At 35.2% G+C, this 18491-nt stretch overlaps 2 protein-coding genes across 2 annotated transcripts; one reads left to right on the top strand and one right to left on the bottom strand.

Moving 5' to 3' along the window:
• Positions 1-1590: 1590 nt before the first annotated feature.
• On the bottom strand, positions 1591-2703 carry LOC126799589 (endochitinase EP3-like). The gene is made up of 2 exons (XM_050526825.1): positions 2237-2703; positions 1591-2081 (listed from the first exon to the last, which is right to left on the bottom strand). Exons 1-2 carry the CDS (start codon positions 2673-2675, stop codon positions 1675-1677), a joined length of 846 nt encoding a protein of 281 aa, XP_050382782.1. The 5' UTR covers positions 2676-2703; the 3' UTR covers positions 1591-1674.
• Positions 2704-15133: 12430 nt separating this feature from the next.
• Positions 15134-15679, top strand: LOC126797101 (uncharacterized). Its single transcript, XM_050523779.1, has one exon. The coding sequence runs from the start codon at positions 15134-15136 to the stop codon at positions 15677-15679; it is 546 nt and encodes a 181-aa protein (XP_050379736.1).
• Positions 15680-18491: the final 2812 nt, after the last annotated feature.

The raw sequence follows: 18491 nt of genomic DNA, 5'->3' as shown, positions 1-18491 counted from the left end.
TTGATTCAAAAATAGTTATTTCCATAACTAAATTAATCTGATTTAAATAATGATTTAATTATGACCGTTTAAGAAATTTATCAATTTAATTAAATGTATGACTTCCATTTTGATAATCAATCTATTTTAATTAATATCGAATTTTTCAAAAACATTTAATTTCTCATTTAAGTCGGAATCACACAATTTTGGTTATGTTAACTTATTTATATGCTGACGCGTGTCTCCCTTTGATCCGCGCTGACTTTATTGACTTTAGGGTCACGTTGCAAGTTGTCGGGCTCATGTCTGATTAATATTTTAATGAAAATTATTTATTTCATTAAAATTTATGTGTAAACCCAAACATTTCACAATCCTTGCATTAATTTGGGCGGGAGGAGTTGGTGCTAGAATGAAAACACTTTAGACAAGGAATTGTACAGTTCCTTGTTTTGTTTAGAATAATAGAGCAACAAGTTGAGAGAATTCCTTGCATCTAATAAAAAAATAAGGAACCCATTTCCTTGCTTCATTTACTTAAATAAATAAATAAAGAGTTTACCTTAGATCTGAGAGCTTCTTGTCCTAAAGAGTAAAGACTCACTCTAGCATTTCTCTTCCGCAAGGTAAGAATTTATCGAACGAACCCAATTCCTACAAGTTCTCCTTTTATCTTGAGAAGAAAACATGTCTCGCGTGTTCGACCGTCTTTGATGATAAAGTAGTTGTCTTAGGTAAATTTCTCTTCCCTCTCGTTGGTGTTCCTCAATCTATAGCTGCTGATTTCTATATTAGATTCAATCAATCATTCATGGGTTTGATAGATTTTCGTTCTCTTCAGAGTGGTATTATAATTTGATTTCATGGGTCTTTTATTACAAATATGTATCTCAGCCAATTTGCATTGGCTCTGTTTGGTTTTGAGTTAGGTAGCTTATGGCATTGTCTTGATTTATCTTTGGAAAGTTGTTTTGGTTAGGGATAAGGGATAAGAAAATCACTCTTTTTTGGAATTTCCTAGTTATCAGAACAATTGCAACTAACAATCTAGGTCGTATTTTCTTTCGTGCGTTCTATTTTATTTGCTCAATAGATTAGATTATCTCTTTATATGCTTGTGGATTCTTTGTATGGCTCCATTTTTGTTCCTAATTTTATATTTCTCATGCTCATTGCAGATTTCTTTGTTTCTTTTATATAGATCAAATAAACAACGACAGCCGATACATTACAACGAGTTTATTATTTATCGCACTCACGGTTGCTCTTTCATACAATAAGAGGCCTATGCTACTATTGCGTGTTTATTGTGGTTCTCTCGTCATTAGGTTAGAAATCATAACATAATAAAACAATTTTCACTATTCTTTCTATTTTTTTGCAATGGATTCTTGGATTAATTTGAGTTTACAATACTGAATTTTAAGTTAGCTAATCAATTGTGCCTCGATCTCTTCTTTTATTTTAATTACACGTACCGTCATGCTTTCCTAAAAAATTGTAGTTCAGGGAACATCAAGAACAAATTCAAAAAAAGAACGTGAGCGCGGGGTAAGTTCCAAGCTAGAGAATGGAAATCACCAGTAAAAAGAACAGAAAACTTTAACAATATTGCAATTACGTAGATCGTATTATTGAAGCAGTTTATTAGTATGTATCATGTTATATATAATGCCCAAGCACATCAATTAGCTAGCAAGTAAGGTTATCACCGGGGGCAACACCAAGTTGGTTACAATAATCAACATAATAGTCGACGCGTTTCTGTACAGTAGTAGGGTTTCCACCATCGCATTCTAGCGCACCATTGATGGCTCGGATAGTCGCCCCGAAACCTTTGTTGATGACCGGTCGAACATTGTTCATCCAGTACCATAATGCAGTCTTAAAAGCAATGAGTGGGTCATTGGCAACAGTTTCAGGCGAGTTTACTCCATCGAACCCAATGCTCTTTCCGGCTGGACCATAATTGAAGTTCCACGATAATTGTATTGGTCCCCGGCCGTAATAACCTTTGTTCGGGTTGCATGGGTATTCCGTGTTAGTCTCGTCGCAGTAGTCTTTTGATGCCCCGTCTATCTCTTCTATGTAGCAAAAGTCTGCACCACCGACGTACATATTAATATGTATATATTAGCATGTTATAAACTTCTAATTTACCACGCATGTACTTTCTTAATTCCTAAATATAATTTAGTCTCTAACTCTGTATTCAAGGCAATTGTTTTTAAAGTAAGATACAAAGATGACTTACGTCCAGTCTCATGGGTAACGTGGGCAAAGAAGGCAGCAATCTCTCGTTTAGAATCATCAAGGGTACCAATGTTACCAAACTGATCATAAGAGTTGAGAGCATCGAGAAAAGAAGCCCGGGAATAGAAGTTCTTTCCAGCACAGCTTGCATCGGCTTGATCGATTATACCATTGAAGAACTCCGGTGTGACAATATCCGCCACCGGAACATCACCGGTACCGGGAGTGAGGGGGGCCGTTATGCAAGGCCCTGCTTGGCATCCGGTGCCACAGTAATCGTCACTTGTGCCGCAGTAGCCGTATTGGCTGCAGCAGAGGTCTGCAGCACAACCACAATTTTGAGCCTCTACCACATGCCAACTCAGGCCAAGGACTAGAGATATTGCAGCCACAATGAAAAGCTGCTGCCGCTTCAGTAGTATTGCACAAGAGGAACCCATGTTGATATTTTTGTGGATGTGGAATGAAGATGCAGATGAAATAAGGTGGGAGTAGTTGGTTGGGTTCTTTATAATAGAATACTTAGGTGGGGATCAACTGGCCCTCAAGGACTTACTAGTCATACTAATAATTAAGTAACATTCTAGACGCAGACAAATTGGAAGTGGTCAAAACTTAAAAGGTAGACTTCTGACTTGTGCCTCCATCTTTCTGCGGACTCTTTGATCATGATTCATGGACGTGAACCGAATCGCATAACGTCTGGAAACCAACAACTTTCACAATAATGTCAAAACTTACAAAGAACAGCGAAGCCAGTCCATCGAAGCCTCCACTGCAGATCGGCAATGCATCGACCTCTAGCTGTGGAAAGTGACACAACTGACACAACTAGGAAGAAGGAACTAAGAACGCACCTAGAGCCACTTTGACATTTGAATTAGTCTTTACAGATCTCATAATATTTCCTCATTGGATATTTTCTATGCAAGGATGTTCTTTCGACTCATGTAGTAGTGTCAACCAATGAAAGTCGCAAGCACACACAACCAACAATGCAAGTAATAAGACTACGAATTAAATGGAAGTAACAAAACCCACACAAGCTATAATAATATTCAGTCGCCCACCACTACACAAACATGAATTACAGTCCGTCTCCTCTGTTTCTTAGTTTAAAATCCTTTGATGCTTTTCCTTGAAAAATTCTATTTGGAGGATTTTCAATGATAAAACCACAATATTCAACCCACAACTATCTCTATGAAAGACTAAAGCTGAATAAAACATCCGACGCCTTCTTGTTTTTTTTTTTTGGTCTGGATGCTATAAAACATCCTAAGGCTTTACATGGTTCCTAATGAACTGTTCCACCTCAGTTATATCACCTGCAGTACCCACAGCTGCCGCAACAGTTACTTTATTCTGACACTGAGTGAATGAGAATGGTTCGCCAAGTACCCCAAGAGTAAAGTCAGTCGCAATATCAGCTGTTAACATTGCACTTCTTGATGACCGTAATTTATCACTGTTAAGTGTTAGAAGATACACACATGAGAGGACAAATTTTCATTAGAATAAATATAGACATTCATAAGTAGAATAAAATCATATTCACAGAGAAGTCTACATTTGAGCAGTTCGATTACTCGACATTAATATTAACCCTGTAAGTATCGTTAGTATAAAACAAGAGGGTATCGTTCACAAACCGGGGATCCAGCCAGTGGAAGAATCACAAACATTTAACACGAATTCACAAAGAGATATAAAAGATTTTGATATAAGTTTCGGATCAAAACAGAAATAAAACAGAAACATAAATCTAAGTTAATATATACATGTGATCAACCAACCAACACATCAGCAATCACTAAAACAAGTTACATAAAGCCAACGAAAATCAAGTTTCTTTCTCCCTAAGGTTCATGCCGAGATATCTCACAAGCAACTAAGGTTGGATCATGCAATTAGGGTCCTCAACGGCTATCCTAAACACATAGACACTAAACTCATTCAACTATTGCTCAACGTTCTTCATTGAAATCTAACATAGTTATCTCACCACGTAATTCCAAAGCCATGCATATTGAATTCATTAAGCATATCACCTACTAATCGGTTCGATTACTCGAGATCAATATGAACCATGTAAGCATCGTTAGTAGTGTAAAGCAAGAGGGTATCGTTCACAAACCGGGGATCCATCCAGGGCAAAGAATCACAAATATTTAACAACGAATTCATAAGAGTTTGAGGATTTTGGGATATAGTATCGGTATCAAAAATAGAAATAAATCCTAAGCTAATATATACATGTGATCAACCAACCAACCAACACATAAGCAATCACCAAACAAATCACATAAGAACAAAACCATCGAAATCTATTCTCAATCATGTTCATGCCGTGGGTATTATAGTTCATCTTAAGTTCGATCATGCATCAAGTTCCTACTTGGTTCCTAATACATGGATACTATCGAGCTTAACTACTTGTCTTGCAACAAAATCTAACATACCAATTTATCATGCAATTACGTATCACATAGAGAAATCAACATGTTTAAGCACATATCCAATGTCGAACTTAAGATCATAATCGGTGGAAGAACAAAGGACAAACAATTAATCAACTACTTGTATCAAAATCGTTTTTAACTTTGAATGATTAACATATGCGACATCAACTACTTGTCTTAATTACACATGCAATATAAGAACACACTGAAAATTAATCAAGAACATAAATAGAAACTCATGGCATAAAACCTAAAATCATTGAATAAAAATCGAAAACCTTAATTCATCATGTCATTCGAAAATTACAAATATCTCATAAACAAGAAAAAAATAACTTTAACAAAACCTAACATAAATCATCCAAGAACAAGAACATAAAAACCCGAAAACTAAACATGAAGATCATAGAGTTACACTTTATAATTCTCCTCCCAAAGTTCCTTACAAAGGTAGCACGAAATCTTCAAGAGTATGGTAACATAGGCTCTCAAGCTTTGGGCATAAAATATGGTGAAGGGTGGTGAATTCGGATTCTATGATTCTTGGAGAATGAAAGTGTTTGGGTAAAGGTTTGGCTATACTTGTGTGCAAGGTTGATGATGTTTTTCTGTGGAAATGAGGTGCTATATGTAGAGGAAGAAACCCAAGGGAGGCTGGCCACAAAGGCCACAAAGTTGAAACCAAATTGGTTGAGGTTTCCTAGATTTTCTCAATTCGGCAAATTTGACCTTTGTGCCTTGTTCTGGCCATAACATTCTCTAGAAAATAGATATTGAGCTGATTCCAACGGCATTTGAAAATAGACTCCCATGTCTTTTCATCCATATATCATGCATTTTCTGAATCATTGTGAGCTGTCCAGCGGAGCCTGTCAAAGTTGGATGACCTGCACTGTTAGAATTCTGATTTCTATAAAGATTGGACATTATTTGCATATCTTCTTCCTCCTTTAATGCTGATGTCTTTTGTACAAATTTCTTCCTTGGAATTAGGGAGCCAGCAAGAATCTTAATTGTTACAGCCATGTTTGATTTTTCTTACCTCTTTTCATTAATTTGCTGCATGCATTCTTTGACTTTCTTACCTATTCTCATTAATTTGCTGCTTGCCTTCTTTGACATTCTTTGGTGCAGGAATTTACGGTGATTCTGATATAGATTTGTGCTCTATATATAAGAGAAACAAGGTCCCAAGTTTCCCTTATAGCCATTGGATCAAAAGCAAATCAATGGCTGAGATAATTTTGCCGAGCTCATTGGACCTCCGAGTAATGATTCAGTCATATCTCCCTGTATGTATAAGATATTGCTTTGATTCAAAATCCTACAGAAACTAGACTCACACAGATTTCTATCCATATATGGTACGTCTTCTAATTCGATCGGAGTTGTCCATGGGAGCCCATCCAAGTTGGACTACGAATCTTGACAGCATTTTGACTCTTGCATGGATTGGGCTTTTAAGTGCATATCTTCTTTTCCTTATTCCTTGCGCAACTAGGATTGCTTTCCTTCTCTAACATGTATTTTTGTCTTTCCTAATAAGAATAAGTACGTTAGAAACAAAGAAAGAGGAAATGATGAATCCTACTTAAACAAGGAATTATATCTCAACAAGGATTCTTAACACTTAGCATGATTTCATTATCAATTCACTCATAATCGATATAAGCTCTGCCTAGACAATTATTCATACAAAAGAAACTAAAACATACTAAAAATAGGGCATAAACGCATTAAGAACGTCATACTTTATGCTATCACCTACTTAACCAACATTCATACAATTCCGAAAATATATAGAAAAGATAAACATGTTCATAGCGCAAGTCATAAATCCAACAACATATATATCATGCTATACTCAATGCAAACACAACACATAATACTTTCGAAATCAATCATGAAACTCACGGCAGAAACCAAATATCATAGAAACAAAACCTAAATTCGTCATCTTTATATATCTCGAAATCATATAGCAACTTCATAGACAAAGTCGCAATAGATTAAGAAAAACCAAACATTTTAATCATCCAAATACAAGAAACCTAAAAATCGAATTGAACATAGAAGATTCATGGTTACACTTTATGCAATCTTAACGCATTCACAAAGGCAGGCCAAGACTTCTAAGGGAATTGAGCTCATTCATTCAACGAACTCAGAGGAAGGGATGATGAAAGATGTAATTCGGATTTAGGTTTTATTGGTGGTGAGTACGAAATTCGGTAAAGCCTTCTTAGTGCAAGAAATGATGATGTCCTCTCTCTATGTCGAGCCTCTCTATATATAGGAGTCAAATCATAGCCTTGTCGTCCCAATAAGGAGATATAATCGGATTGGGATGTTGATATCTTCTTTGATATGAACTTTGATTCTTGAACTCCAAATCCAACTTAATGTAGAAAACCAAATCCAAATGGGAGACAACCAAGGGTTGCACGAAAACTCTCCATGTTGAGCTAGGAAATGTTAGGTTGGCCTCTCTTCAATCCTTATCCAACTCGGACATGATCTCCTTATCCAACTAGGAATGCATCACGGCTCCACTAATCCTTGTCCACATAGAATTTGTCTTTCCTGAAAAGAAATGGACAAATAAGTAATAGAAAAGAATGAAATAGGAAATTAGAGTCCTAGTCGAGTAAGGAATCATATCTCAATAAGGATTTTTAACACTTAGCACAATTTCATCATCAAAACTCATCTTTTCAAAATAAGCTCTACCTAAACATGCAAATGACAAATATGAACTTAAAACAACTAAATATGAGATGACAAAGAATAAGAATATGACATATATACATTAAGAATGTCACACTCTGTGCTCCTATCAACAACCCCACACGGTGCCCTAGCACGGCTCCAACTACATAGTCAGAGGCATCACATATCAATTCAAATGGCAAAGACCAATCCAGTGGTGCCATGATCGTTGCCGATGTCAAGAGCTTCTTCAAAGTCTCAAATGCGTGCTCGCAATCATCATCAAAGTGAAAGGGAACGTCCTTTTGAAGCAATGAACTCAATGGTCTCGCAATCTTGGAAAAGACCTTGATAAACCTACGGTAGAACTCTACATGTCCAATAAACGATCGAACATCCCTCACAGTTGTGGGGAGGGGCAAGTGACGCACAAGATTTATTTTAGACTTATCAACCTCAATTCCTTCAAATGAAAATAGCCTAAGACAATGCCTTGCGTAACCATGAAATGACACTTTTCTCAATTCAAAACCAAGTTAGTTTCTTCACAACGTTTAAGCACAGGTTCCACATTCTCTAAATATGCATCAAAATTCTCACCATAAACAGAAAAGTCATCCATGAAAACTTTAATTTTAGAACCAATATACTCAGAGCAAATGTGATACATACAACGTTGAAACGCACCTGGAGCGTTACATAAACCAAAAGGCATACGACGATAAGCAAACGTACCAAAAGGACATGTGAACGTCGTTTTTTCTTGATCTTTCTCCGCAACACTAATCTGATTGTATCTACTATATTCATCAAGGAAACAATAGAAAAAATGACCAGTTAAACTCTTAAGCATTTGATCAATGAATGGCAAAGGTATGTGATCCTTTCTTGTCGTAGCATTGAGCTTCCTATAGTCAATGCACACACAGTGATCAATCACTGTCCTTTGAGGCACTAACTTGTTATCCTTGTTGTTCCCCACCGTGATTCCGGACTTCTTTGGCACAATTTAAATGGGAGAGATCCACCTACTGTCCGAAATAGGGTAGATGAATCCACAATCATGCAACTTCGTGACCTCGTCCTTAACAACTTGCATCATAGGTGGGTAAGACATCTCTGACCTTCCTTGGTCGGTTTGGCCCAATTTCAAGCAAATTCGGGTTGGCTGATTCCCTTGATGTCAGCTAAGCTCCATCATATGACCATCTTAAGTCTTTTCAAAACCTCAATTAAGCTCTCCTCTTGCTCATTGTCGAGTGAAGATGAAATGATCACTGGCAATGTATCCTCATCTCCCAAAATGCATACTTCAAGTGGTCTGGAAAAACCTTAAGATCAAGTTTTGGGGCTTGGACCATAAAAGGAAGATTCTTATTAGTGGTTACGAGAATTGGACTAGGAGAAACATAGCTTACCTCACGTTCTTCCTCAAGAGAGGTCACATTCTCTAAAACAAAAGATGGCACAACATCATTGGCTTCCAACTCAGAAATGTTAGAGCAATCACTTGTAAATCCGGCCATTGGGTAATGGTGAGTGCCAACTTGTCATGTGCTAAGGTATCTAGGTTATCTGCAAGGGAATTAATAATGTCAACTGAAATCAATCAATTCTGAAAGGGGATACCTGATAGCTTCAAAGATGTTGAAGCTAATCACTTCACCGTCAAACTCAAAGGTGAGTGATCCACTAAACACATCAATTTTTGTTCTTGTAGTCCTCATAAATGGACGACCCAACAAGATAGGGACTCCTTGTTATCTTCTTGAGTTGGTTTCATTTCAATGACATAGAAATCTGCAGGGAAAATCAAGCTCGAGACCTACTCAAGAATGTCTTCAACATAGCTCAAAGGGACTTTGTTGAAACAATCTGCCAATCAAATAACAACATTATCTCTTTTCAAGTTGCCTAGACCTAGATCCGCATAAATATAGTAAGGCATTACATTGATCGATGCGCCTAAGTCTAACATTATGTTTTCAAATGTCTTCAACATAGCGCAAAGGGACTTTGTTAGAACAATCTGCCAATCGAATAACAACATTATCTCTTTTCAAGTTGCCTAGACCTAGATCCGCATAAATATAGTAAGGCATTACATTGATCGATGCGCCTATGTCTAACATTATCTTTTCAAATGTCCTGTTTTCGATTGTACAAGGGATAGAAAAACTTACTGGATCCTTAAACTTTGGTGGTAGGTTCCTTTGGAGCACGGTAGAAACCGTCTCACTCATTGTGACAACCTCATTCTCTTGAGTCATCTTTTTATTGGTGAACAATTCTTTCAAAAACTTAGCATACCTAGGATTATGTTGAATGCATTCAATAAGAGGCATGTTCACTTCCACCTTCTTAAAGATGTCGAGCATGGCTTGATTAGAGTCATCATTCTTTTGCTTTGCAAATCTATTGGGGAAGGGGACACGAGGACGAGCATTAGTTGAAACTAAACCACTAGAGTTATGATTCTTACATGTGTTATGCACGACATGATCACTTTGGGGTAGAGGCACGGCATCATTAGTCTTAGAGGAGGCAGGGCCCTTCTCTAGGTCATTTGCATTGAAATTCTCGGACTCTTTCTCTTTAGAAGGCATGGCCTTCTTGATTGGCTATAATGGAGCATCCAAGGTCCTCCCATCTTGTGTCATCATGGCCTTCACATTGGGATTCGGCTCAGTTTGGCTCAGCAACTTACCTCCTTCATGGATCATGCCCATGAAGTTGATCACTTGTCCCATAGAATTGGCTTGTTGATCTGTAACTAAAGCTTGAGTAGCATAGTTTAAATTATGTTGCCCTTGAGTAACGGACTTCAAAAGTTCATCATAGTTAGGTGCAGATGTATTATTCAAACCATGAACATTGGGGTTAAAGGGAACAGAACCTTAAGGTACCTGAGGCCTAACAAACAAATCTGAAGGACGAGGTCCTTGACCTTGAGCATTGGACGGTTGAGCATTGTTGTTCCAACGAAAGTTGGGATGATCTCTAAGTCCAAGATTGCATGTGTTCAAGTAAGGGTCATACCTAAGCCTTTATTGTCCCATGAAGTTTAACTCCTCTTCAGTCATTGCACCATTTGGACAATTCTCGGTGGTGTGGTCCTTGAAAGAACAAATACCACAAGCTTGAGTGTTCATGCTCGAACCATTGAATGTCTTGACTAGAACGTCAAGCTTCCTTTCTAAAGTAGTCATTTGATTCCTTGCATTAACATCATACACCCCACAACTCTTGCTTCATGTCTTCTCCTTGGAACTAAATTGGCGATTGTTGTCGACCAAATCATCAATTAAGGTGTAAGCGTAATATCCCGAAATTTAGTATTTACTATTTAGTACTCTAAGGTTATATTAACTTAGAATTAATTCAATATTTCTTCTAATATTTCTCTTTAGAAACCAATGATGCTAAGGTTCATACTTTAAAACATAGAAAATTTCTTTTTGTAAGTATTTGACCACAATTTCAGTACGTTAGCTCATATTTCTTGCGTATACTCGATATTTTGTAATTGAGTTTAAGACTAATACTAATAGTATTATCTTTTATGCATTATATTAGTGTTATAGTGCAAATATATTGACAACCTTATGAAAGGAATATACTAAATTCTTTTACATTTTAGAATAACACATATAAATGTGTTTTTTTATATCTACATATATATATATATATATAATCTTTATGTCAATAAGTTTTGAACTTGGCTGATTTATTTTTATGTTTTACCCCATCGCACTTTTTTTTTCTTTGTCAACAAACGCACTAACTAGTTAGGTCATCACTCAATAATAATTATTGAGAATAGTAGGTGAGAATTGAATTTTTGTGTTCCATCACATTATTTGTTTTTTTTTCTTTTTTTTGTCAACAACACCACTAACTAGCTAGGCCATCACTCAATATTAATTATTGAGAAGGGTATGTGAGAATTGAATTTTTTTTGTGTTCCTTCTTGGCCTATTTATACTTGTGAGCTGCCTCAAGTTTTCTTCACACTTCAAAATCAGAAATCATGCAAGTCTAGAGTTCCCTTAGTTGATAGAAAACTCAACCATCTAATGTTTCTCAAACTAAAATTCTAACATTCATTCTTTCTCTCTTAAACAAGTTCATTCTTTACTAAAGTAATCAAACTTTGGATCCACATCAAAACCTTCATTTCACCTCTGAAACTTCAACGTAAGTAAATCTTACATCCTTATAATCTTTTGCCTTTTAAGATTTATCAAAGTGCATAGCAAAAGATAAAATGGAAAAGACCATGTTTTGGTAAGAGTTATACTTTCGTAATTTATAACATTTGAGTTTGTCCAAGGTAACAATAGCATTAAATTCCTCATGAAAAATGCTTCAATTTAGGGTTTTGAATCACTCAAAAATGTTTAGAAATGAAGAAGTTATGGCTAATTAAAGTTAGAGTGAATAAACTCACTGAAAATCTTTTGTAGCACTCACAACTTTAAAAACTCATATCTCACTCATTTCTTAACCATTTTCCACAAACTTTATATCAAATTAAAATATAAGACCTCTATTTTTATTCTGGAAAGTTTCAGAAGAAATGAAAAAAAAAATTATTACAAGTAGAATATGTAGACATCTAAGATCATAACTTGATAATCAGTTTCTGCACTGCTACTGTGTTTGAACTTTTTTGGACTATTGATTGAGTTATCGATACAAAAAGTTGACAGACTTTGACACTATTATTTGAATGACAATTGATACTTTGGACAAAAACTTTTTTTTATTATGGGAGAAATGACTACTAATGCTTTAACTACTAACTAATATTATCTAATTACTTTTAATTTAAAGTACATTTACTTTATTTGCACATATACTTTCAAGTTTATTAACTTGTTTTTTTCATACATAGATTATGTTATTGATAAGTATTTATATCTTGGTGTAAGATTATATATTTTTTATTTAGTATTTAAATATTGTCTTAATTACTAAACTTTTTGATATTTTATTGACGTTATTGAGTTGGAGGTGTGAAGCCGGATGATTAGTACTACCCCATGCTTAAGTGAATTACTGGTAAAATTGTTTTGTGCTTTGTGAGTTAGCCTTAGGCCCTAGTCCCTATAGATAGTGCACTATTATACAGGTATGAGAATTGACCTTGAGTATACATACTTTGGTGTTGTCCTCATATGCTGAGCCTTATCCGTGGTTTGGGTAACCGGAACCCTAACATGTGACTTTGTGATTAATTACCAGTTTTCTGGAAATTCACATAATTGATTGAATATATTGATTATGATATGTATATCTATATGCATAAGTAAGAATTCATGTGACCAAATAATCCTGGTTCTTGGTACATTTTACTTGGTTGTTCATATTTGAATTTCTCATTTGTCAAATTATTATAAGAATGTATTATGTACTTACTGGGTTTGTGTTACTCATGTTGCTACACAATCTTATTTTCAGGTAATGAGTAGATGCTTGGGGAATGAGATGAATCTACTAAATAAAATGATGGTTTTTCTACAAATATTATTTCAAGACAATAAATGCGAGACTCAAGTATTTTCGCTAAATTTCAGTATTTCTAAGTCTATTGTATTGTAAAATAACTATGATTTTGTTTTCCTAATAAAAGTATTATTCAGACATATATTTCTGTCAGTTTTATTGATGAAATTTTATTGGTTTTAAGGTCACACATGTAATTCGAGAACCATATTTTCATATAATAGTGGTCTCGGATTTGTGGGCGTGACAGATTGGTATCAGAGCATTTCCTCTCTTAAGTTTTTGTTTAAAAAATAAATCTATACATATTTTCAAAAACTTAACAAGAACGTGGAGGGTTATGTATTTATGTTGTATGCGAATGTGTTTCTCAAAGTTAGAGGAGTTGCATATAAGTTCTCACATATAATTTGTTGCATCTTCAAGTTTTGTGCTTGATTTGAATTGATGTATTTCGAAATTTTAGAGTTGATTTTTTTAACTAACAATGATGATTTGACAGTATGGATCATTGTTTCGTAGAAGCATTACGAAGTGATTTTCAATTCGGTAATGAGTATTTGGAACTACGTGCTAATACTATAGGCAACTGGCCTATAATATGTGTGTTTATATTTCTTTAAACAATCCTGATATCAACCTAGATGATAAACACTACATGGCTACTATGTATGTTAATCAAAGAATTAATCTTTTCATGGAAGGTACGCTAGTAGCATATAGTATTCATGCTCATATACTATTTGATAATGGTGGATCTAATTCGTTTATATATGTTTCATTTGTCGCAACCTTGGACTTAACGCCAATTGAACAAGATGAGCTTCTAATAGTCTCGACACCGTTAGAAAAATCTGTCATCTTAACCAATTGTGAACAAGCATTTCAGAATCTAAAGGAAAGGCTAACAACAGCACGAATCCTCACCATTCCAGAAAGTGAGATCATTTTGTCATAATAGCGACGCATCACATCAAGGACTCGGTTGCATTCTCATGCAAAATGAGAAGGTGGTAGCTTATGCATCTCGACAATATAAGGTGCATGAGAAGAACTATCTAACCCATGATCTTGAGTTAGCAGCTGTGGTTTTTGCTTTGAAGGTTTGGAGGCATTATTTGTACGGGGAGCGGTTTGATCTATTCTCTGACCACCAAAGTTTAAATATATTTTCTCTCAGAAGGATTTAAATATGCGACAAAGAAGATGGATGGAACTTATCAAGAACTATGACTTCACATTGAAATACCATCTCGATAAAGCAAATGTAGTGGCTGACGCTTTAAGCCGAAAACTTCAAAGTCACCTACCTACAATTATAAGAGAGGATTGGAGTATGTTAAGAATTCTAATTGAGTACAATCTTACTCTTTCAACGAACATGAATGAGATGTTTATTGGAAACTTAGTGGTCAACCCTCAATAATAAGCGAAATCATTCAAGCACAACGAGAGGATGAAGGGCTCGGGGAATACGTTCAGGGAATGAAAGAGAAGCACCCCAAAGACTGGAGCACACGGACATAAGAAGGGATGCTTTTTAGAGGGAGGCTTTGCGTGCCAAATGTTGCATCATTAAATGAGGATATAATGCAAAAAGCACATCGTTCAAAATTCACAATCGACCCATAAGGAATAAAGACCTACGACTGAACTATTGGTGGAACAACATGAAGAGAGACATTGCTAACTTTGTCTCTAGGTGTCTTACATGCCAACTTGTGAAGGCAGAGCACGTGCAAAAGGGAGAATTATTAAAACCTCTCAAAATTTCAGAATAGAAGTGGGAGCACATCACGATGGACTTCGTTACTAGATTGTCAAGGACGCAAAGAGGCAACGATGCAATTTAGGTTATTGTTGATCACCTTACAAAATCTGCCCATTTCTTACCAATAAAGGTAACAGATTCCAACGATTTCTTAAGTAAGCTATACCTAAGAGAAGTAGTACGTCTGCACGGAGTTCCTGTATCGATAGTGTCAGATCGTGATGCCCGATTCACCTCAAGATTTTGGGTTAGCTTACAAAGTGCAATGGAGATGAAGTTAGACATGAGCATTGTATTTCATCCTCAAACTGATGGACAAACTGAATGAGTCAATCCAGTGATGGAGGATATGCTTAAGTTTGGCATTTTGGATTTTGGAGGGAGCTAGGAGGATCATCTATATTTGATCGGATTTGCTTATGACAACAGTTATCACTCAAGCATAGGGATGGCGCCTTTTGAAGCTCTGTATGGGAGACCATGTCGTACGCCAATATGTTGGGTTGAAGTAGGCGACACCGTTCTTCCTAGACCTGATGTAGTTAAGCATTTTGCCGAGGTCCTTCCTTCAATTAAGGAGCGCTTGAAAGCTGCACAGAGTCGACAAAACACCTATGACGATCAACATAGGAGGAATGTAGAGTTTCATGTCGAAGATCGTGTTTTATTGAAAGTCTCACCCATGTGTGGCGTTATCCGTTTTGGAAAAAAGATTGCCAAGTTGTCACCGCGACATATTGGATATTTCCAAATTATAGAAAGAGTTGGTGATTTAGCCTATCGACTAGATCTACCTCAACATTTGTCTAATGTGCATAACGTTTTCTATGTAACTATGTTACGGGAATACCAGCCAGACAATTCCCATGTCATAGACTATAGTACCATAGAACTCGCGGCGAATGTCACATATGACGAAGCACCTGTTCGCATATTAGGCAAGGAAGTAAGAAAGCTCCGTACTAAGAAAATTCCAATGGTTAAGATACAATGAAATGAACATGATGAAAACGAGGCTTCATGGGAGTTAAGATCAGAAACAGCCACATTTGTTCATAGAACAAATGAAACAAGGTACGTAAAATCCGAGGACGAATTTTCTTTTAAGGTGGATAGACTGTAATACCCCGAAATTTAATTTTTACTATTTAGTACTCTAAGGTTATATTAACCTTGAATTAATTCAATTTTTCTTCTAATATTTCTCTTTAGAAACAAATGATGCTAAGGTTCTTACTTTCAAAGATAGAAAATTTCTTTTTGTAAGTTCGACCACAATTTGAGTACGTTAGCTCATATTTCTTGCGTATACTCGATATTTTGTAATCGAGTTTAAGACTAATACTAATGGTATTATCTTTTATGCATTATATTGGTGTTAGATAATGCAAATATATTGAAAACCTTATGATTTGAATGTACTAAATTCCTTTACTTTTTAGAATAACACATATAAATGTGTTTGTTATATCTACATATATATATATATATATAATCCTTATGCCAATGTGTTTTGAACCTAGCTGATTTATTTTTATGTTTTACCCGATCACACTATTTTAGGTGAGAATTGAATTTTTTTGTGTTCCTTCTTTGACCTATTTATACTTGTGAGCTGCCTCAAGTTTTCTTCACACTTCAAAATCAGACATCATGCAAGTCTAGAGTTCCCTTAGTTGATAGAAAACTCAACCATTCAATGTTTCTCAAGCTAAAATTCTAGCATTCACTCTTTCTCTCTTAAACACGTTCATTCTTTACTAAAGTAATCCAACTTTGGATACACATAAAAACCTTGATTTCACCCCTGAAACTTCAAGGTATGTACATCTTACATCCTTATAATCTTTTGCCTTTTAAGATTTATCAAAGTGCATAGCTAGGGATAAATGGTAAAGACTATGATTTGGTAAAAGTTATATTTTCGTATTTTATAACATCTGAGTTTGTCCAATATAACAATATCATTAAATCCTCATGAAAAATTATTCAATTTAGGCTTTTGAATCACTCAAAAAGGTTTAGAAATGAAGAAGTTATGGCTAATTAAAGTTAAAGTTAATAAACTCAATGAAAATCTTTTGTAGCACTCACAACTTTAAATACACATATCTCACTCATTTCTTAACTATTTTCCACAAGCTTTATATCTAATTAAAGTATAAGACCTCTACTTTTAATCTGAAAAGTTTCAGAAGCAATGATAAAAGTTTTGTTACAAGTAGAATATCTAGATATCTAAGATGATAACTTGATGATCGGTTTCTGCACTGCTACTGTGTTTGAATTTTTTTTTGACACAATGAATTTAAACTGGATTCTATGACTTATCCTATTAGATTTGTTATGAAAAATCCTTGAACATAGACTCCTCACTTACTTAATTTGGATGTTTATTGATTGAGTTATCGATATGGAAAGTTGACAGACTTTGACACTATTATTTGAATGACAATTGCTACTTTGGACAAAGACTTTCTTTATTATGGGAGAAATGACTACTAACTAATATTATCTAATTACTTTTAATTTAAAGTACATTTACTTTATTTGCACATATACTTTCAAGTTTATTAACTTGTTTATTTCATGCATACATTGTGTTATTAATAAATATTTATATCTTGGTGTAAGATTATATATTTTTTGTTTAGTATTTAAATATTGTCTTAATTACTAAACTTTGTGATATTTTATAGACGTTATTGAGTTGGAGGTGTGAAGCCGAGTGATTAGTACTACCCCGTGCTTAAGTGAGTTACTAGTAAAATTGTTTTGTGCTTTGTGACTTAGTTTTGGGCCGTAGTCCCTACAGATAGTGCATTATTATAGTCATAAGAGAATTGACCTTGAGTATACATAGTTTAGTCTTCGCCTCGGTATGCTGAGGCTTATCGTGTTTTGGGTAAACGTGAAACCTAACATGCGACTTTGTAATTAATTACCAGTTTCCTTGAAAAATCACATAATTGATTGAATATATTGATGCTGATATGTATATCTATATGCATAAGTAAAAATTCGTGTGACCAAATACACTTGGTTCTTGGTACATTTTACTTGGTTGTTCATATTTGAATTTCTTATTAGCCAAATTATTATAAGAATGTATTATGTACTTACTGGGTATGTATTACTCATGATGCTACACAATCTTATTTTCAGGTAATGAGTAGATGCTTGGGAAATTGGATGAATCTACTAAATAAAATGATGGTTTTTCTTCAAATACTATTTCAAGACAATAAATGCAGACTTATGTATCTTCGCTAAATTTCAGTATTTGTAAATCTGTTGTATTGTAAAATAACTCTCATTTTGTTTTCCTAATAAAATTATTATTCAGACATATATTTATGTCAGTTTTATTGAGAAAATTTTATTGGTTTTTAAGGTCACACTTGTAATTCGGGAACCATATTTCCATATAATAGTGGTCTCGGATTTGGGAGCGTGATAGTAAGCTTCTTGACCGGTCTTGTTCATGAATGTGCAGCCACATGCCCAATCCACCATGCTCTTGTTTGTCGAGTCATTCATAGAAGAATTGCACCAAGTCATCCAACGAAATTCCATGGTGAGGGCACTTCCTTTGTAGTTTATGAAATTCCTCTCATACCTCATAGAGCGGAACACCAACCTTTTGAGTGAAGTTCTTATTCTCCCTCCTTAATCTTTTCTTGAGTTCAGTATGGAAGAATTGCTTCAAGAACCTCATAGTCATTTCATTCCATGTGATGATGATTCCCGCATGCAGAGAGTACAATCAAAGCTTAGCATCGTCCTTGAGAGTAAATAGAAACAAA

This window comes from Argentina anserina, chromosome 6 (assembly GCF_933775445.1).
Source record: "Argentina anserina chromosome 6, drPotAnse1.1, whole genome shotgun sequence".
Classification (NCBI taxonomy): Eukaryota; Viridiplantae; Streptophyta; class Magnoliopsida; order Rosales; family Rosaceae; genus Argentina; species Argentina anserina.
This window is presented reverse-complemented; position numbering and strand designations above follow the sequence as displayed.